Source organism: Phlebotomus argentipes, unplaced genomic scaffold (genome assembly GCF_947086385.1).
Source record: "Phlebotomus argentipes unplaced genomic scaffold, Phlebotomus argentipes genome assembly contig_6, whole genome shotgun sequence".
Classification (NCBI taxonomy): Eukaryota; Metazoa; Arthropoda; class Insecta; order Diptera; family Psychodidae; genus Phlebotomus; species Phlebotomus argentipes.
The window spans coordinates 3,278,174-3,300,353 of record NW_026776145.1 but is presented as its reverse complement, the minus strand read 5'-3'; the positions used below and the strand labels follow the sequence as shown (position 1 = coordinate 3,300,353).

The window sequence follows — 22,180 nt, the reverse complement described above, 5'->3', positions numbered from 1 at the left end:
TGTCGAGACGTAAATTTCAACAGAGAGTGGAAGAGTAGAGAAAGAGTGCAAAAATATATGGCCAGATAAAGTATTTCAGGAATTAGCAAAGGATTTTCAAAATGTTTTTCAATTTCCCCGCATATTTCACCCATCATGTGCCCCTGTGTGCTGAAGAGATGCATACAAAATATTCATAATGAAGAATTTTTTACATTTCTTCCACACAAAGTTGCACAAACAGATGCATTTTTATGTGTTTATATTCTTAATCAAATCTCTTCCAAAGTGGAAAATTGTATAGAAAACTTTCGCCTGCGTATTTCTTTTTGCCACATCAAGCTTGCAAGTATGACTGTAACCTAGTTTCGTAAACTTCATATTTATAATTCTTTCTACAGACGTGTCCTAAAACATAAAGCAAAAATAAATTCCATATTCTATCCTCTCTGGTTGTCTGACTTTTAATTAAAATGCAGCATTTTTTTCCTTCAAGAAATATTCTCCATCATATCCCAAAGTTTATTGAATGCAATCAACAAGAAATTTTCCTGCGGTGGTCATAGAAAATTGACGAAAAAGAAGAAAACCGAAAATACACTTGGTAAATGTATGTGAAGCTTGTGCGGTTGCGCCAAGAAGGTCAGAATGTGTGGCATTCCCCTCAAAAGTTGGATACACTAAACTGAGAATTCTGTGTGTAGTTTGCACTACATACCCATATTATGCATTTCGTGAAGCAACAGGCACCAGTATCCAATTCAACTAATTAAATTGTTTGCATTTGTTGGTGTAACTTATACGTAGAATTATTTAATGCAAATTTATCTCTCACGATGTCTCCACAAATTGCAAATGTTATGATTCTGTGGCCAATCAAGTTTCCACCGCCACAGTCTACCAATTTATCGCGGCATTTGCTCAATCTTAAGACACTCTTGTGAAGCTCTCCAGGACGAGACTCAATCTCAGAGTATACAAAAATTTTTTATCTTTGCTGAATTGTGCGTATAAACTGTATAAACACAACAATACAGCATTATGTGCAGTGCAATGCAGAGTGCGACGAACTCTTCTTTTGCACGAATAAATCGACATCAAATGTGATTGATTAACCTTATCAAATTAAACAATATTTGCTCAAGAGACATGGAGAAGGCTAAAGACCGTCGGGTATCGTACCTTCGGCGGAAAAGAAGAGTAATGTTTGCATGGAGAAACAAAATGAGAATTTTAAAGGCCTCCGAACTTTCAATGATTTCGCAATGAGGGAGGCCATTCATTGAGGGAGTTTGTTAGCCCCAAACCCAATTCTTGATTACCTCTGCCCTGTCGTAATTCCCAATCCTTCCCTTTCTCGTTGCAGAGCTAAACCTCGAATGTCAGCTGTGGCCGGTCGACGAACGTACACAGAGGACGAATTACAAAATGCTTTACAGGATATCTTGAGTGGTAAGTTGGGCACCAGGAGGGCTGCGGTCCTCTATGGCATTCCGAGGTCAACACTTCGGAACAAAGTATACAAATTGGCAATGGAACAGAAACGAGAGGCTAATATACATCAACTGGTAGCACCAGTGTTGGATTTGGATGATGAAGACAAGGACTTGTCTGGCGGCGAGGACGAGAAGGAGGTGGAGAAAGCGCTGAGTTCTCTGCCGTCCACGCAGGAGGAGTTGCTCCGTCTCACATCATCACAGTCTCTGGCGCACAAGTACAGCAAGATGTACGACGGGGCGTCGAGTTCAAAGAACACGGACATGTCCAGTGAGGTGAACAAGACACCATCAACGCCTCAGATGCCCCTGCAGGCGGCACCGTGGCTAGATCCGCACGTGCTTCTCCAGAGCTTGTTGCTCACCGGAGGCCTGGGAGCCCTGCCGGGGCTGATGCAAATGAAGTCTGAGGACGGCGCCGCGGCGGCCGCTGTTCTGCCTGAACTGCTGCGGACGCTCATGCTGCAACAGCAGGAGTTGCTGAAGAAGCAGATGGAGAGCACGAATCAGGCGAGCAGTGATCACTTGAACAATGGCAAACCACCGGTTCCCGATCCTAGACTTCTCATGCCAAACCTGTCTTTGTCGCAATCCCATCAACCAACAAGTCCTTACTTAAATCGCACTGCAAAGACAGACGCATCCGAGTCGGCCCTCCCAAGTGCAGCCAGTGCAAATGATAGTGTAGATGACTCTGCTGTGATATTGAAAATTCCGTCCTTCAAACCTGTAGCCGGCTCCTCTACGCCAATCGCGAGCGTAGGCAAGAATGGAGACAGCACGCCTCAGTCTCAGACAGCTGCCACCACACCAATCCACTCAAGGAGTCCACAGCAGAGCCATCTCGGAATATCGCCACCGCTGATGCGCCAGAGCAGTGAATCCCAATCACCGCCGATGTCCAGCAAGAGCACTCTCTCGCTGCGCGACGTCATCGCTCAGAGCATCAGCAAGAACTTCCAGCAGCACATGCCCGAGCCGTCGGCCCCGCCGCCCATGCACAAGCAGAGCGATCACGGAGACATGGGTCCGTCGCCGGACCACTACAAGAGGCCAAGCATCTCTGTGATCAAGAGCCTGGGCGGAGACATGAGCCGCTTCGGCGGCGGCGGCAACCTCATGTCGAACAGCGCCTCGGCGCAGTCCGCCACGGGCACCGGCGGCAAGGGCACCAGGCCGAAGCGCGGCAAGTATCGCAACTACGACCGCGACAGCCTGGTGGAGGCCGTGAAGGCGGTGCAGCGCGGCGAGATGTCCGTTCATCGGGCCGGTAGCTACTACGGCGTGCCACATTCCACCCTTGAGTACAAAGTCAAGGAGCGACACCTCATGCGCCCGCGGAAGCGCGAACCGAAGCCACAGCCACTGGACGATCGCATGGGCGGTGGCTCGGTGTCCAACAAGTCTTCAGACATTCCAAGTGCAGCAAACATGCGAAGTGGTCTGGATAAGAGCAAAGTCCTTCCAACAACAAAGCCGCCGCTGAAGACACCACCCTTCACCGGGTCGCCGAATGGACTGAAGATGCCATTCATAGATCCAGCGATGGCCGCCCAGTTTCAATATACCTCACCCCTCTTCTGGCCACATCCATCTAGCTTTAGTGGTCTCCCGATGGATTTCACCCGGACACCTGGTCCCTCATCATTCCCACCGAATGCAGCTGACAATTTTTATGCATCACACATTATACAAAGAATTCAGGAGCAATCTGTCCGACACCAAAACGTTAGCGGATCTGTTACGGCCAGTAGTTCGACACCCAGTATCAGCTCCAAGAACATCCTAAGCACCGCAGCTGCGGGCAGTGTACCCAAGACGGCTCGCGAGTTGGCCGAGAGCCTCTACGATGGCGCCAACGCCAACGGCTCCTTCTTGGACGGTATCATACGTCACAGCCTGGACCGGAAGCCCAGTGAATTGCCCCACGGAGCCCTGTTAGATCATCTAGTGAAAAATAGTTTACCAAGTACATCCGTGAGCGACGAGGGCGGCGGCACCGCGTCCAAACGGACCGCGAGTCCCGCCTCGTTCGCGCACGAGGTGAAGAAGGAGCGCAAGAGTCCTCTGTCGCTCGTTAGTGGCGCCGGTAGTTCAGTTCAGGACAAAGAGCATTCCTCCATTTTCACCGACATGTCGAAAGAATCTGTTGATAATTTGCTGAAATTGCGGGAGGGACTGTCCCTTCGGCGAAGTTCTACCGAAGATCACAACGGAAGCACGACGTCGAACGATGACAAGCTGAAGATCATGTCATCAGAGAATGAGGACAGTTCGTAGAATTAGTCCCCAGATCGATGCGCTTGCATGCAGCGCATTTAATGCAACATCTTTACATTCTTCGATGTGACTCAGAAATTCACAACAATAAGCTAAAAAGATAAAAAAGGAAAGAAACAGAAAACAAGAAATTAATAGTAAGAACATTATTCACATATATAGGTATATATTTTCGTATACGTTAGCTGATAAGACGTACAAGTGTTGACTTAAGAGGAATATTTTATATTTATAGTAACATATATTTTCTTTCGTTCTGACAATCGACATATAGGCCCCTTCTGAAGAATGAAAAAAATAAACTACAAAACAAACAAAGATCTTCAATAAGTGAAAAAGAGGAAAATAAAGCGAAACCATCAGTAACAAAACAATATTAATGCAAATAAAATGAACCGACAAATAACCTTACAAGAATCAGCGTTGAATCAAACATAATCACAAGAGGAGGGTGGATTTTTGCCAATCTCATGACAACATTTTATGTCTCTCACAACTTTCAACACTCCATAGTCCAACCGCGGATTACAAAGCATATTATATCTTCGAGAAATTCCCCAATGATTGAGTGTAACATTAACGCGAGGATGAATTTTATTTTCCAAGAAATGTGCAACTTAAATTTTCCTATATCACCTTTTTTTGTATATCCCAATCGTGAGATCATTTTTTTTATATACATTATATGTGTAATTATGTGATTTTTATATTTAATAATTAGATTGCCTAGTATTTTTGCAACATTTGGCCATGTAATCTATTGAATTTGTATGCGATCCACAAGACACTCGCATGTTTTTCCGTTCGACAATATTTGTTATAATGGCTGTTTTTGGGCTAATGGCAGCCGTTACAATTTTTCTTATCATAACTTTTAAATAAAAATTTCTTGAGAACCTGAACGTCTGGATAACGCGAAATTGAAAAATATTTGAGAACTAACGTAAAAGTAAATATAAACTAAAATATATAAAAAATAAAATTTGGTGTTCAAAATTTATCAAAAAAAAACAAGAAAAATTAAAGTATATTACATATAAACGTAATCAATGCATTCCAATATACACATTTATATGTTTGACGTTTACTATATTTATGCAAAAATACACATTTGATGTTGAACCATATTTAGCAAAAAAAAGTCAAGAAAAAGTGAAGAAAAACTGATTGTAAGAATAATCTCTAAAAATTATAAATGTTCGCATAAAGTCATGGAATATTTAGCAAGGAAAAAATGATCACTAAAAAATTGTCACGGAGAATCGCATTTACTATTTTAAACACTAAATTAAAATTATCAAAAAGACAACTTACACTTTACTATCCATACATTTAATATATGTGTGTGTCTTCACGTCGCGTATACCTCAAAAATATTTTTATTAAATATTTAGTGTAAAAAATCAAAATCTTAAAATTATATGTATACATAAAGAATTTTATTAATGAAGGAAGAAAAACCAACAAATAAAACTATTCATTTATCACTACTGGTAATATACAATTTGAAAAACACAAGAAAAAATTATAAATTTTGCTATATTCGTGTTGAATGTAAAATGCAGAAAAATTACTCTTCTACCTTTACCTTATTGCATAACTTATCACAGTTTTACATTCAGAGTGAAGATAAAATAAGACATTTTCCCCCCAATTTTAAAAAAGAAAGAAAATCAACAACAACACATTCAATGGATGATATTTTGAAAGAAGATGGAGTGTCAAAAAATCTTGGAAATAGATTAGCGAGAAGAAAATTTATAAAAATATTATACACTATCTGTGATTTTTAATCCAAAATTTTGATGTATATTTTCTCAAAAAATGAAGAAAATAATGAATTAAATGATAAAGAGATAAGCAAAAGATATGGGCAAAACACTTTAGGCGCAGACGTTTGAAGTTTAGGATGTAAAAATGTCTGATGAAATAAAAGACTTCAAAATCTTATCTATTATCACAAAATTTCTTTCATATTTTTTATGTTTAGAAACATACCAATATATTTTTGAAAATATTTTTGCTATATATATTTCTATCAGACACAAAAAGGAAGTTTTCTATATTCATTCTAAAAATAAAAAATGGTAAAAATTTCAAAACAGATGAATAGAGGAAAATTAAACATCAAAAACGGTTTTTCTAAAGTTTCTTATATACATAAATATAAAAAGCAGAGAGAATATGGAAAAAATGAGGAATGGAAGAAACAAAAACAAAAAACAAAATTTTATGTATTGAAAAGGTATAACAATAAAAGTTTTTAGTTTAAAAACAAAGAAGAAGAAAATTAAAGTGCAATTAGAACGATTTAACGCTAACATATTCGTTAAAAGAAAAAAAATATTTAAAAATGAAAATGAAAAAATAGGGAAGACATAATTATTCTATTTACATTATTGAATAGGTAAAAGATGAAGAAATATTAGCAGTTGTAAGTTAGAAAAATATACTTTAAAAAAGAAGTGAAAGATTTTTTAAAGGAAATCAAAACCCAAGAAACAACAAAATCAACTAAATGACCTTTGGGGTATGTGTTTTATATTCGGAGAGAAATAAGATTGACTATTAAAATGAGGAAGATTCACAAAAAGAGAAACAAATTTATCAAATTCTTTAAGTCCAGTTGATATAATTAGTGCAATTGAGTTCTTTTTTTAAAGAAACCTTTTTTGTAAAAAAACAAAACTGAATTTATATTTATTTTTTTCTTATTATCGTTTGTTTTATCAATTTTCCAGAAAATGCAGTCTGCTAATTGATTTGTTCTCTTCAATATATAATTTGTAAACGCCGATTTTGTTTACTGTATCAGCGCTTTTCAAAACCCCGGCACTAAAGTATTGACATATCAGTGAACTGTGACACAATTCGGAAAAATTATTATTGACATCATACTTTAAGTTTTGATTATGATTTTCTTTCATTTTACTTTTGCTGTTACTGCAAGTTACTTTTTTCATACCTAAGCTTCAGAGGAGCTGTACAATTTTTTTTTGGATGAAACGAAATTCAGATGGTCATAAGAAATTACCCCAAGAAGTACATTTTTTCGATTAGAAAATGCTAATATTGCTGAAAATAAGATCTAAAAGTCAGTTACAGATGAGAAAAGGAATACATACGAGTTTTCAAGATCATGTGAAGAAGCTGCAAACTACATACCACAACCCTCCCTCAGATATTCTACGCCGACAGTCGATTGTTAAACCGAAACCGATCATACTTAACCAGACAAAAACATTGAAATAGAACCGGTTAGAAACATAGCTCTTACGCTAGTTTCCACATAACTACACCACACAATACACACACTTTTTTACAGTACATAAACCTACAATAGTAATATAATAATTAAATTAATAGAACAATACTTTCCGTTTCTCCATATTGATATTGAGATTTGCTATGAAACATAGTCACACCACAATCATACATACATAACTAATTTAATCTAAATAACACAACACTTAAATAAATCACACAGAAAATAGCAAAATAAAATGAAAGTTTCCAATTTTAACAGATGAATAAATATATAATAATTTACAGGACAACAGAAGAGAAAAAAAACACGCGTTTGTTTCATAAGAGCATTTCACAAATAATAATTAAAGAAAAATAAAATAGCAGATGAAGAGTTAAAACCCAGTGAGAACAGAAGCAGTATGAAATGATTTTTTTTTAAATTCCAGAGAACGACATTTAAGATTGTAATGTATGTAGGATTATAATTAAATCAATAAAATAAAGAAAAAAACAAAAAAGTACAATTAATCATATTACAATAATTACGTTAAAGGAAAGATTTTTAAAAATGAGAAAGGCAGAACATGTATTAACACAATATCAATAATGATACATTCAATTTTACAATAGCCCGTAAACTTTATTAATTATTGATAGAGAAAATTTAAAAATACTTACATCATAAACAGAAACAAAAGAAACCAGGATACTATACATATAGGTAATGCAGTAGCAATTGAATAGTTTGAAGTGAAAATGAATTGCAAGAGAAGACCTCATGCCATGGGTAGAGAATGTGGCAAATGTCGTTCCACACAATATCATCTTAATTCCTTATTATTAATCCCAACTTCACAATCAGGGTTTCATTTCACCCTTTTTTCCCTACTCCACAGTATCGAATATTCCAAACTGAGGAATTCTCAAATGACTTTTATCCTCACATACTAGACATATCGATGAAATAATCCCAAAAAAACAGAAGCTTCGCTTAAGGCAGAATTTAACTTGATTATAAGCTTTGAGTAAATTCTACACATTTTGCAGTGTTGTTCGCAACATTTTGTCAGAGAAATCGTTGAACGAGAAAGGATATAATGGGTAAAAGCATCCCCTATGGGCATTTTTTAATGTCGCATTTTGTGTAAATCGCAGTGAAAAGAAATTTAAATGTACGAAATTGAGTATACTAAATGTCTGGCTTACAGGTTAGGTAAATCCAAAAGAACACACTTTTTACTATACTGTTAAAAAAAATTGATCGCCATCTACTTAAAATCTATATTCTCTAAAAGATCTCTCCGTAATTCAAGGATAATGGGAGTTACATACATCTTAAAAAACCGGTTTCAGGCATAAAACGTTAAGACCGATTGTCCTTTTACACTCACACATCAGTCATGCAAACGATGTAGGCGATGTAGACACATTACATAACAAAGAATAGTGTTACGCTAGGACTAAATGCATGAACTAAAGCACTATTGTTTTTTTTATCATTTCTATAGAGGATACTTTACGCAGTAAAACTGGCAAAACTTAAATGGAAATTGTAAATGACAGTGATCACATAATCGAAACTTGCTGAGAATTCATTATCATCATTATGTCTATCAAAGCTATGCTCTCCACTTCTGATTCAAAATTTAACCAATTGGCGTGATATTTCGTTCAAAATTGTGATAATGCAGAATATTGACAAAATATTCGGTATACGTATTTTCGTAGTGTGATATTTTTTCAAAAAATAAAAAAATGAAACAATTTGGTAATAACCTTTAGAACACTTTGAGTGTGAAAAATCTATGTGACCACCGTCATTAAATACATTATATAAAAAAATTTGGATGTAAACAAAAATTGTAAGAATATATAACTGTCCAAAATGTATTTCTATTTTTATAAATAAACGTATGTCTCTATGTGATACATGTAATATCTTATGTATTGAGAAATTTAATGTGAAAGAATTAAATTTCAAACTACATAAACGTATATTAAGGGTGTATAACACTTGATAAAATGTGTCTAATTTAGCGATATCAGAGTAACAGAATGACAAGATACTTCATATACAAGTTAAATTCTATCCAAGATTGAACGTATCAAAACACTTTTGAAAAGAACCCGTGGTCCAAAATCTCTATTATTGCGGATGAAAAAGAACTATTTATACATAATATACACTATCAATTTTTTGCAATTCTATTCATTCCATTTCTCTACATTGAACACTTTTCCTCCAATCCTTAGGAAATGCTATGTTTCGATGTACTGTGTTTTGGTGAAAATCAAAATGAGAGTCATTGTGTAAAGTAAGCAACTGAACCTGTATAATTTTATGGTAATTTATAATCAGAAATAATTATAAAATTACATGTTTTCTATTAAACTTTTTGTAGCTGGAAATTAAGAAAGAAAAACAACTATTTGCATTCTTTATTGTTGGCATTGAGCAAAGGAATACATAGCGGAAGTGAATGAAATGATACTTGAATGTATATTGATACAAAGGAGTAAAAATATAAGTTTTTAGTAATGATACTACCTGTAGTATAAAGTAATTTAATGATAATGCATATACCTAAATGGTTAGGCTAAGACATTGCGATGATGTATAAAAAAAATTAAGAAATGGAAAAGAATCACTTTCTTTGAGGAGAAATATTTTTTAAAAATTATGTATATAGAAAATATTAGAGAATAGATTATTAAAAATTCTACTTTATTGTCTTTTATTGCTTAATTTTTTTTAAATATTAAGTAGAGAAAGAGGATTAAAATTGTGAAAGGAATACGAGAAAGAATTATATTATTGAAATTTTGTAGATCGATAGGTAAAAAGAAGGCATTACAGTGTAATTGGCTCTATTGAGTTTTCATATATTATACACATACATGCAATCATATTATGTACATGATGTATGTATTTTATTATTACAAAAAGGAAAAAGTAACAAGAATGATGATGGAGAAAGCATGTTATGGATATTTATACAGGTGACAAATTTTTATATTTAGATGAAGAGCGATGAATATAGAATGAGAAAAGACATTTAAAATGAGAAATCAGTTAATAAAAGTACATTTTACTTTATGTTGTGTTTCTTTTTCGTTTGAGTTTTCTTTTTTTTAATACAGTGGAAGGAATAAAATGAATTGTGAAAATTACAGTGCGTTTATTGTATGCGAAATATTTCATTGTACTTTTCACATTTTTACATAATAAAACATCAACTGTATGTATATTGTTGTTCTTTTTTAAGTTTTCAATCATTAGCAATTTTTATATTACATTTTTTTTTATACACACACAAAATTTCTAATCAATTGCATATTAATTAATACAATAGCTGATAAAACAGACACAAAAAGTCCCTATTAGGGAAATTGCTGGTTTATTGTTAGGAAATCTACACTCGAGACAAGAAATTATATTGATCAACAATAAAGCAGGAATTTTTTGAATTGGATTTCCGTAATAAAAATTAAAATAGTACTCTAATATTCAAAGCAATAAAAGTCCAAGCTGATAGTGATGGAATTTTCGTGTCACAGCGAAAAGCGAGAAAATTTCTCAGAATGCAGAAAAGGAAGTCAATCGTCTTGGTATTTTATTGCAATTCAGCATAATAAATACACACCCACACTCAGAATAACTACTAAATGTTGCAGAACACACTAAAATTAATTAATATACAATAGCAGGTTAAATGAATTTTAACAGATTTTCCCATTTTAAAATCACCCCCACACAAAATCCCTCAAGCAGGAATTCTCATATACAATTATGTTTCACACTCATGTTAAAGTAAATAAAGAGAAACAACCAAACCAAACAATAATTCATAAAATTAGCTCTGTAATATTTTATTGACAAGAAAGGAAGAAATGTTAGATAAATAGGTGACAGTTGCAGATCTAAAAGCGAAATACATATATATACTTTTAAATGTCATTTAGGCGCCACAAACAAAACATGATAATTACAAGGATCTAAGAATTTAATTGTCATTTTGCATTGAAAATTTCACGCCAGCTAATTGTTTTACTAATATTTAAGAAATGACAAGAAATAGTAATTCACACAAATGCTTGAAAAGTAACATAAAAAAAACAACATTCAACAATAGTTTTATAACAATACAAGCCCACCAAACTAATAGACAGCAAACAATCCGAAGAGTTTCCAAATTCAGAGTGAGTGCGGGACAATGACCAACATCCGGATCGTTGAAGCATATTTGAATTGAAACTAGAATTGCTCCCAGCCGCATTTTGAGTCTGGAAAAAAGTTCAAAAGCTCTTAAGTTTCTTCAGTACATATTTTTGAACAGTGAACCAACATCAACACTCAGAATACTCAATACCAATTTATTCACATAATGCAATTGTTGAAGAAGTCAATCATTCTGTAAACAGTCGTCAACATTTCAATAGTAAGAGGGTGATTTTGAATTCGCGAAAAACGATGAATATTTAAAAAAAAAATTTAGAGGGAATAATTTTTCCTTTTTGTGTAATTTTTTTTTAATGTCACAAAGGCAACAGAAATGAGAAGAACATGATAAAGATACACGAGAAACTTATTATGTAGAAAATAACACAATTTATTACCTATAGTTGGGACCAAAAGACATAATGGAAAGGAAACACTTTTTGGCACTTTTTATTTCCTTAATGTTATGCGGCCATTTTATCTTCGACAGAAAAGAAAAATCATACAAATTTTGAAGGCAGTGTTAGAATGAATCATTGACAATGTCTAAAAGAAAGTACTTTCAATTATGAAATTTCCATTTCTTTTCAATCCAAGGCCATTCCATAAAATTAAAGACTTGTTTTCCTAATTTAGGTACGAAAAGACATTATTTTGTTATAAACTTTTGAGTACGATGATTTTATGGGGGAAAGAGAATCTGCATGAAATATCATTATAAATAGTGTATACATAAGAAATATCTATATGGTGACTATATTTGCCTTTAAGTGTCACATATATTTAATATTAAAAGGAAAAATTGTGGATTGTTATTAGATATATTGTAAGGAAAAAATTATTTAAAAAATCAACATATTTAAATATACATATTTAGGAACCAACATTAAAATGAAATTGACGTGATTTTTTCACACATACGTGTTAAAAAGAAATATAAAACATTGCATTATGGGCGGTAAATATTAGAAAATTATCTATTGAAAAGAGCGGAAAAAGAGAACAAGCGAAGAATTGAATTTTTCATGAAATCGGTACTCTGATTTTATTATTGTAACATTGTAACATTATATTGGAAACCTTTCTTGCTTTAAATCGGCCAATCATCTTTACAACTTACTAGTGAAAAAGAATATAAGAACTCAATGTCTGTGGTATGCTTCGGAGTAAAAAAGTAAATAAATTTAGTGGTAGTCACGAGATTATGATGTATGTAACTGAAGAATTTGGCTTTACTTCGTATTATCACATTATTTTATCCGAAATGTGTTAGTATATCAACTATGAAGCATATTTTTCTTTTCAACTCAAAAAATAAAATGACCTGTTTGATAAATGGAAAGATGGAAACACGTGTAATGAAATTATTGTAAAATTACCCCTATTTTTGTACTCAAAACTTTCACTAGAAAAAAAATATTGAAATGAAAGTAAAGGAAAAAAAGAAATGAAATCAAAGTATTTATGTAATTGCTAAAAGAAAAATTGTAATATATTATATAAATAGTGAAATTGTTTGATAAATGAAAAATGGCCGATATTTTGAATATGTTTTTTCCTTTGTGTACTTTTGAAATGAAAGAAATTACGAGAGAACGTAAAAACGGAAGGAAGGAAAACAACTAAAGTGACACTCGAAATGAAAACTATAAAATATAGCATTTGCTTTGTGGGATTGTTATAAACGTTTGACGAATGGTTTCTTCCAAAAAAAAACAGCTAATGTAAAAAATCATAGGAAGAAAATAAAGTAAAATAGAATAAAATTACATAAACAAAAAAAAACATGTAATACAATGTCTTGATATGAGAAAGAAATGATAGAAAATAAAAAATATGAAAACAAATCTTATAAGGTAAATAAATTATTAAACATTAAAACAAAAAAAACATATTGTAATATATTTATAATGTGAATTTGGAATAACCAGTATTTATTATACTGTATCAAATAAAATGAAATTGAAAATATTAACACGTCTTTTCAGTTCTTCTCACTGCATTTTCCATCAGATCACTTTACATACGAATCCAAATGAGTGCCTTGCTGTGCTTTTCAGCTCTCACCAAAAGGGTGAATTATATTATTTAATAATTCGAAACATGGAAAAAATCATATTTTCATCAATTACGTGTGTCAGCGGAACAGGATACCACGCAAATTTAATTTCACGCCAAGCATAAGCTATGCAATTTCCTCTCGAGGTGTTGCGATAATTCATTGAGATTGATCTACATGATGATCATCTGCGTGTTTTCTCGTGCGACCTCCTGAATTCGTCGGAATTTCACATTTTTTTACGACGCTGCCGCAAAGCACTAACCTGCATCAAGACTTGACGAGCTGAGGCTATCATGGAAAACTGAAATGCGTCCAGTGCCTCTTTTTTCCTACTGGCTATTTCCATCTACAGACGGAAGACGACAAGCATGTAAAATTTATCCAGAAACGTGTAATTTAAATAAATTAAAGTGCACTGTATATGTATCGAAAATTACTGTTTACTTGTATGTATATCACATATATGCGTTATTTCACCTCTTTTTTGTGCACTTGAATATGTACGAATAATATGCCTCTCGGCGCACAGCAATTTTTCATTTTTCCTTGAGGTCGTACGCTCTGCAAAAATATGCAAAATCCAGCAAATTTAAATTCCATTCATGTAACGCTATAAGACAAAATTGTTACAATATCAGCAATATAGTGAACTAAACTCACTAAAACTTGTGATAATTCATACATTATTCATAGCTGTTCATGTAACGTTGGCAGCCCATTCACAAGCGCGCTCTCATTCACACTTTTTCTCTATTTCTCCATCGATTTTTCATCTAATTTCCAATAAATCCATATTTTATATGCAAATCCAAGCAATTCTAACCAACCGCTATTTGTCACTAGGTGGTGTTATGTTCCGTGTGAGCTCGACGATTCCAATTACCAATGTTCACTCCTGAAGCATTGACGCGTAGAGAATTCGTGCTTGGCATCACGCACAGCGATATCCGCTCATAAGGTGAAATGACCACGAATTGAATTAATGCAGAGGACATTTGTGGTCAAATTAAGTTATTTCCCTTTCATCGGTCAGTGATTCCACTACAGTTGGATCTTTTATTCAGCATATAAGTTTAAACACATTTATACAAGCGCCATCTTCATCAGAGAAGCTGCGGCTAAGTTTTTTAGTACACAACTTATAGCCGAGACAACATAAAGAATGTACAGTACATGCAACAAGATACAGAACATTCGACTGCATTTTCCCTGACTATTGAAAACTTATCTACATAATCATTTTTCCCACATTCCTTAAGTCCCAATTGTCCGAACTTGTTATGTCCCGTTGAAAGAATTTTGCCACATTCAGTCTTGATAAAAGTGTGTTGATTGCCACACGCAACGGAAGAAACCTTCAGTTGTGAGTCCAAGTCACTATCTTCGCCATCCTGAGGAAGATCTATTACTTCCGGAGTGCAATACACGATCGGGGTGAAGTCTGCGACAGAAGACGAAGGATTTGTCACGGGTTTTCCCAGTTGTCCACTGACATTCCATCCCCAAGTGTAGAGATCTCCAAAAGCTGAGACTGCAGCGCTGTGCCATCCTCCAGCGCTAATGTCCAGGATTTTGATTCCACTCAGTGCCTCAATCAGTTCAGGTTTCGTGTGATTTTCCAAGCTGCCATGTCCCAATTGCCCTCGCCTGAGATGAAAAAAAGAACTCCTAAGCAATATCGTAAAGAGAGAATCTTATGTCTTACTTACAATCCATTTCCCCAAGAGTAAACATCTCCGTTCTTTGTGAGAAGGAGTGCGTGCTCATGACCGCAAGAGATCTTTTGAATCTTCACGTGCTTCTCGAATTTGTGAATCTTGGAAGGAATATCGTAGACAGCATTTTGATTGGTAATTGCAATGTTTTTCGTCTCTCCGCAAGCAACATGCGTGATTTGGTTCTTCTGTTCAGAGCTGTCCTCGGTGGAGATGAAATTCAGCATAATCATTTGATTCTTCTCCACAGAAAACTGATAGAGTTGCCCATTTCTCAGCAATACAAGACAATGTTTTGTATTGCAGGATAAATCGCGAATTTCTTCAGAGAACTCATGGCACAGACTCCTTTCCTCTCCTCCAATGAAACCTCTAAAGACCGCCTTCTTTCCGGCCGCAAGAGCGCTGAACGCTAGGGCGGCGACTGCCCTGATGGACTTGCCTTCGAAGTAATCACTATGAGGCTCAATATCGATTTCTGAAAGGCATTTTTAATAAATTATAGCGCACATCATTCATTTTCCAGGACATGCTGTTCTCACCGGCAAAATCCAATGATGGCAATCTCGTGTCGTCACGAAATTGTTTGAAGCCGTTGTGGCCAACGAAAAGGACATTCGAAAGCTTCCCCATCGGTTCCTCTCGGGCAGTCCTTAGTCGTCCGTCAAGAGCAGTGTGAGTGATACTGTTGGCGCGATACAACACAAAGCGCTTGATTACTTTCTCGTGCAATACCACTTCTTGTGATTTAGTGTGTCTCTTCAGTCATTCAGAGGATAGCCAAATGGTAATTTTCCATACGGAAGCACTTTAATACATATTTTATTGGGAAATTTCCTAAACACAAACCCGGTTTTGCATAGTCATTTCTCTAATTCGACGGAAAGTTTATTTTTCTCTCCATGGTAACGATAGCAACATACATATTCTTCCACGCATAATATTGTGAAACGAGATAAAATTATGCTCATTGTCGCCACATAGGGACTCCTTTCCCTTCTTCGCAAGCTACGATCTTCCCCAGACAAGGAGCTGAGGATTCTACTCCTGGGCCTGGACAATGCTGGAAAGACCACACTCCTCAAGAGATTGGCTAACGAACAGGTGAACCACATAACCCCAACCGCAGGATTCAACATAAAGACCGTGGCGGCTGAAGGATTTAAACTGAATGTGTGGGATATTGGAGGGCAGAGCAAGATTCGTCCCTATTGGAAAAATTACTTCGAGAACACGGATGTTCTAGTGAGTAATTAGTGATGTGTGGATTCCTTTAAACCCGATACCAATTTGCATAAACGTAGTAAAATCAATAGTACTTAAAATTGCATCAGCTTCACATTTTTGCCGAGGTTATTTCTGCACAGTGCAATCAAACTCTGTAATAAATAATCAAGGATCATCAAGGCAATTAGCCAGATAGTTGCGATAAATTGAAAACCCTTCTTGTAACCTTTGAAACATTTTCCACTGAGGGTATTTTTTTTGTATTTCAAAGCTTTTTAAGTGACTAAATTTAAATACAATTAGCTCATAATTATCATGAATTACATATAATTTATTGATTGGAAATTTTTAGAGTAACTCTACCATTAATAATTGTATTTTGGCGCGAAAAGTGACAATGCAGAGGGCCCAAATGAATATCGATGTGGAAGTAATCTACATCTATCTATCTTCATGTGAATGATTTTCTGCGGCGGCGAATTGAGAATTGAGAGGATATCAACTACATGAATTGTTCATGTAGATCGGTCCTCATGAACGTACATATGGTGCATAATCGGCCCTCAGATTACGTGTGCGAAAAAAAAACATGATAAACTCTTGGAAAATACCTCTTCTACTTACTGGTACTTGTTAAGAGATGATATTGAAATTAAGAACACACCTTTGAGTACAAAAGTTACTTCACTCTGCTTCAAATCAAATGATATTTTTTCTCAAAATCAAGAAATTATAAACACCGCATGTAAACACACGTTTTGCGGCTCGCTTTGTCATTCGATGCACATAGAATCTATGTTATCCTATAATTTCAACCATAAACACAAGTTTCATACCATCGGAATAATATAACGACTGTCTTTCCAGATTTACGTGGTAGATTGCACAGATCGAAAGAGATTGAAGGAGACAGCGGAAGAATTATCAGAATTGCTGGCTGATGAGAAGCTGAAAGGAGTTCCTCTGCTAGTATTTGCAAATAAACAGGATGTCTCGAGTAGCCTCAAGACAGCAGAGATTGCAGAATCGATGGGGCTCGTGAATCTGAAGGGCCGATCGTGGCAGATTCAGGGCTGTTCGGGACTCCAGGGCACCGGGATTCAGGAGGGCATGGATTGGATATGTCAGACCATCAAGAATAAATAATTTACAAGGTTCACATCTTTACACTCGTTTATTGCCTACCGCTCTTTGTTTTCTTGCATATTCGCGCCCCTTTGCCTCCACAGAAGAGGATCTCGCTCGTGTTGCAATTTAAAGTTATACAGTCAAAATGCAATTTGACGAAATTGTTTTTCATTTCATTCAAACATTTGCAATAGATTTCATCGTGAATGTTTTCAAGCTAGGAAAATAGATATACAAATATCAGTTAAAAGGACTTATCACACAACTATCATGTATACTTGATAGATAAATATCTTAATATAATTCTATTGCAATATTACTTATAAGGTCAATAAAGGTCATTTTGTAATCCTACTCATCTGATTCATGCTCTTTCTTCTTGCATCGGAAGGTCTCGTCTATCGAATCGACATAAATGCTCACACGTTATTCTAAAGGTCTATTGAATCGGTGCGTGTCACTCATTACAGCTCATTATGAACATATTCCGTGGTTACTCGAGCCTCACCTTCGTGGAAGCCTGAACAATCCACCGGGAAGCGTACCTGAAACGTTAGCAATGAGTCAGTAATTGGCCCAGCACGAGAGAATTCGACTGGATAAGGGCGATGGTGTGTCTACCTGGCAGTTTCCTGGGTCGGACACTATGCTGAAGAGCGTCCAGAAGGGTGTCTTCGTCTCACCGCTCAACACCCACGACGCCGCCAAGCTCCCGAACTTCGTGATGCCCGCCTTGAAGCCGGCCAGACCGAAATTCTCGCTGGGATCGTGTGAATTTATGTCGCACATGACGAACTTATCACATTGAGGGGCGCCCAAGATGTACCGATACGAGCGATACACCTTCAATACAGGTTCAATAATCTGTTCGAGCAGAGAGAGCGAGAAAGAAAAGGTGTTAATTGTCGTGATTTTAGCATTCAGCACCAGCACAAGAATGGATTCCATACTTCGAGATTAACGGTGTCTGTGAGTTTGTCACTAATTTCCGTGGCGTTGAATTTCTGGAGAAGACCTCGCGCTTGACCCAATTTCAGCAGCTCTTTCACGTAATTCATCGCTGGCTTCACGTATGTCTTCGACGATATTTTCACGCTGAGGTGTTTCTTGGCGATGGCATCAATAAGCTGAGCAAGTGTCTCACTGGCCCTGCTCGGGTCGATCAATGGCAAGTTCTGGCTCTTCAAGAAACCATTCGCCATCAACTGCGCCGTGTGGAAATATCTGAAATCAAGGAGGAAATGTGCAATTGACCTTGAATGCAAATGTAAAAATAAAGTAAAAACAAATCTAGGTCTCTCTTCGCTTTGGCATAAAAACCACTCTTAATTAATGCGTTGCAGAAAGAGCCCAACATTAATTAGTGTTCGTAAACTTACAAGATTGTAATAGTCAGGCTCTAAAATTTAAAGTGTGTATAAAATAACTTTTTATTTCAAAATCCAATTAAGAAGTGTAGAAAAGCATTTTAATTTCGGAATCAGTGATCTAAAAAATCGAGCAATCATCATAAAATATTTTCATAAGGTTGCTGACTTCATGGAGAATTTCTCACTTGCCGCAAGTGAGAAATAATATTAGAAACGCTAATCAACAGTCATCTTTGCCAACGTAAATAAAAATATTATCAGATGTTCAGCATAGATAGTATAGATGGTGATCTGAATGGCAACATAAACATTTCCTTCTTCAGCTCAAACGGTTTTCATTTTACAAGAAAACCAATAAAACTAATATAAGCTGTTCATGAGAAGGAACATCACAGTAAAGAGCATTGCTGGCATGTTCAAGTTTACATTTGTTGCAGTAACAATGGAAAGAAATTGCGATGAGTGAAATTTTCACATCGCCAATTTCTCCCGTGGATTTTCTCGCTTTTACCTACCAAATTAGCACGATGACCTATATTTTTCGGGCCACGCAAATATCATCTCGCGAAACGTGTATTAAAATGATCTCCCGGGAAAACACACGCACGTTGCCAAGCAAACACAACGAAGATTAACAGTTATACAAACGGCTAATTTATAGCGAGATTTAGCATAAATAAATATATTACGGTAATCTTTCTCTCGATTCACCAACTTGGCTTGATTGACTCGATATGTTGCGAATTCGGCGGATGGCGGAATTTGCCTATCACAGCAGAAAAGCGTCGGCTTTGCCCACTTTGGCTGAGTGAGTGGTTTCGCGAGAACGCGCCTTACCTCTGGTACACTTCCGGATCGGCGATGTAGTTGGCCCAGTCGGCTAAGTAGACTGTGGCCGTCTTAATCCATCGGCGCCTGAAAGATTGATTTTCCAAGGACTTGAACAGTTTGTTGTAGTCCAACTTCCCATCGCGCCCGGTGAAGCCCTGCACATTGAATTATAGTTAGAGATTCTGCTCAGGAGCGTAAATGATTGCACTCGAGCCTGACCTTAAAGACTTGGCTGATGCCTGACTTGGTCCAGATGATCTGAGCCAACTCCGATTGGGAGAAATGATCCCACATCACGTGGATGTTCTCCAGGAAAGGCGGCAAGAGAGCATGATCCTTGTGCTTCTCCTGGGTTTTCAGGCCTTCCGGTCCAGAAAAGGAATTTATGGTTTGCAAAACCATCGGCAGAAGACTCATTAAGTTGTCTCCAGTCGAGTCACTACTCCTGGCCTGTTGCTGACCCTGATTTCCCAGGAAGGCTGATGCAATGTTGAGCACTGTATCCCAACCGGAGGGTTCCTGCTGATTAGGAGTCTGCTTTTTCTGCCTCGAATTGTCTCCACTGCTGGAGGAGAACATCTCAATGATGTTCCCAATGAGGGCAGGATCAAAGCCTCCTCCGCCACCCTGTCGCGAGCCTCCCGCCGAGTTGGCCAGAAGAGATCCAATTCCCGCTAGAATGGCACCGGCTCCATTGTCCCCAGATTTCCCAGATGAGCTGTCGCTCTGCATTAAACTCCCAATAACGGAGGCAATGCCACCGATTCCGCCGTTTCCCCCGCCCTGATTCGCGAGGGCTTCCGTGAGAAAGGCCGATGCCATGTCCAAGAATGGACTCGGCTCATCACCGGCGGGTCTCTGGGTGCTGTGCGCCCGGATGACGGTAAATCCGGGAGCGAGAAGTGCCACAAGAAACACTACACGATACATCACCATTTCTGTTGAAGCACTTGAGCGGAAAACTGCAGAGAAATTCACCAGGCCAAATTCACTGAAGCATCTGGTCTGACCGCGAGGTGCCACTTGTTGAGCCGAACTGAGGCACTCCAAATGAGTGGCGAGAAGAAGAAGCCGAGTTGCACATAAGAAGCATAACTGTTCATTCCGGTTGGCGCGATGTATTCACGAAGTCAGTTTTCTTCAGCACCTACTTCTTGCCAGCAGTTCTTCCTCAATGATTTTGCTCTTGCACGAACATCGCACAATGTGAGTGTCCGAATGCCGTGGCCAAATACGGGCGCGATCGCCTAATGTGAAATTTAAGGAGAGGCCATTCTGGCCGCAGAATCAATAAATTCCAATAAAGACCCAGATCTCAATCTCTCCCCACAGAGACCTCCATTCACATCGAACGGTTCCTGCGAGAATATATGCAGCACGATATCCCAAAACACCTTCCATTCTTGCCCCAAAATCCAGTTTACATGCCCAGCGATTCACCTTCTTCCAGTTCTTGACCCACTTAAGAGATCCGATGCCATCTCAGCCACTCTCCAGGTAAATTCATAGGCATGTATTGGTATATTTTTCAGTTCTTCAGCCTTGACATTGTTCCGATAATTCAATGACCCAGAGGTTGGTGAAATAAAACGAGTTTTCTTTTATCCACCATTGCACGATACCACATAAAACAATATTTCATACATAGGAAATAGCTCAGACATTCTCAGACAAAGAGCATCGTGCAAGATTGCTCATTTGGAGTGAAAGAAGGCAGCCGCATTGAGAGTGGGGTGGTAAATTTTGTTGTAACAAGGCAAAGACACAGGTTGTAATCAATAAAGAAGCCTCGAGGAATTATCACATAACTTATGCGGTTTGCACTGCAATCATAATGCGAAATTCATAACAAATAATTGCACAACAGAGCTGAAAAGATGATAGATTGAATACATAGATATTCAGATTTACAAATGCTGTGCGCGGGTCAAAAGAAAGTCAAAAAGGCGATTTAGTTTCATGATGGAACATTTTATCTAAATATTGTGCAAAGGTGTGCAGATGCAATAAAACCGGCTAGACGATAAAGTGTGTAAAAATTATTCTTAAAATGGAAATTTTTTCGAGCTCCAACTCAACAAAGAGTAATTAAGACTTATGATAATAGTTACTTGAAATTCGTGATGCAAAACAGAGCAATAAAAGATTTGCTTTTCCACTTAACGACTTGGACACGTATATGCGGTTATTTTTTGCATCAAATACAAACTATACCAATAGAACGAGTTTTCACGTAATAGATTTCAAGAGCCAATAAAGGATTCCATTTAAGACAAATGTTGTTCTTCAATTTTGTTCATTTCTTATCTGACTGTCACACTGCATCGATATCCGGTGAAAATGAGAGCATTTTTGCTGTTCATTCTTCTCTTCTGCGTCACGTTGGTAAGAATTGAAGGGCTGAAGAAGGAACGAAGACCCAGTGCGGCCGGATTGAAGGAATTGGAGCAGTGGAGGAAGGACAATAATATCGAGTACCTTAGAAACCTCATGGATCCCTACGCTAAAGACGTCGTTGTGGAATATGAGGAGCCTGGCGTTGTGGAAAAGGAAGTGGCCAAGTACTTGAAGAAATTTGGAGATCCATTTGCTCATGCTGACACTGTTTTAGCAGAGCTGCCAGA

The 22,180-nt window shown here is 36.8% G+C and overlaps 4 protein-coding genes across 4 annotated transcripts in view; 2 read left to right on the top strand and 2 right to left on the bottom strand.

The window, feature by feature from the left end:
* LOC132257324 (mushroom body large-type Kenyon cell-specific protein 1) overlaps positions 1-13,192 on the top strand; it is a 34,095-nt gene extending 20,903 nt beyond the window's left edge. Inside the window, exon 7 of the mRNA XM_059754186.1 lies at positions 1,346-13,192. Within this exon, the coding sequence (XP_059610169.1) occupies positions 1,346-3,755 (2,410 nt within the window). The 3' untranslated portion in view covers positions 3,756-13,192. The remainder of the gene's footprint in view (positions 1-1,345) is intronic.
* A 1,126-nt stretch (positions 13,193-14,318) lies between these two features.
* On the bottom strand, positions 14,319-15,679 carry LOC132257957 (uncharacterized). Its single transcript, XM_059755073.1, has 3 exons — positions 15,543-15,679; positions 14,995-15,478; positions 14,319-14,932 (listed from the first exon to the last, which is right to left on the bottom strand). The coding sequence occupies exons 1-3, from the start codon at positions 15,631-15,633 to the stop codon at positions 14,425-14,427; spliced, it is 1,083 nt and encodes a 360-aa protein (XP_059611056.1). The 5' UTR covers positions 15,634-15,679; the 3' UTR covers positions 14,319-14,424.
* LOC132258049 (ADP-ribosylation factor-like protein 3) lies at positions 15,670-17,389 on the top strand. Its single transcript, XM_059755189.1, has 3 exons — positions 15,670-15,787; positions 15,985-16,245; positions 17,095-17,389. Exons 1-3 carry the CDS (start codon positions 15,785-15,787, stop codon positions 17,371-17,373), a joined length of 543 nt encoding a protein of 180 aa, XP_059611172.1. The 5' UTR covers positions 15,670-15,784; the 3' UTR covers positions 17,374-17,389.
* Positions 17,390-17,788: 399 nt separating this feature from the next.
* LOC132257868 (uncharacterized) lies at positions 17,789-20,579 on the bottom strand. The gene is made up of 5 exons (XM_059754952.1): positions 19,776-20,579; positions 19,563-19,711; positions 18,306-18,579; positions 17,977-18,219; positions 17,789-17,900 (listed from the first exon to the last, which is right to left on the bottom strand). The coding sequence occupies exons 1-5, from the start codon at positions 20,490-20,492 to the stop codon at positions 17,820-17,822; spliced, it is 1,464 nt and encodes a 487-aa protein (XP_059610935.1). The 5' UTR covers positions 20,493-20,579; the 3' UTR covers positions 17,789-17,819.
* Between the last annotated feature and the right edge of the window lie 1,601 nt (positions 20,580-22,180).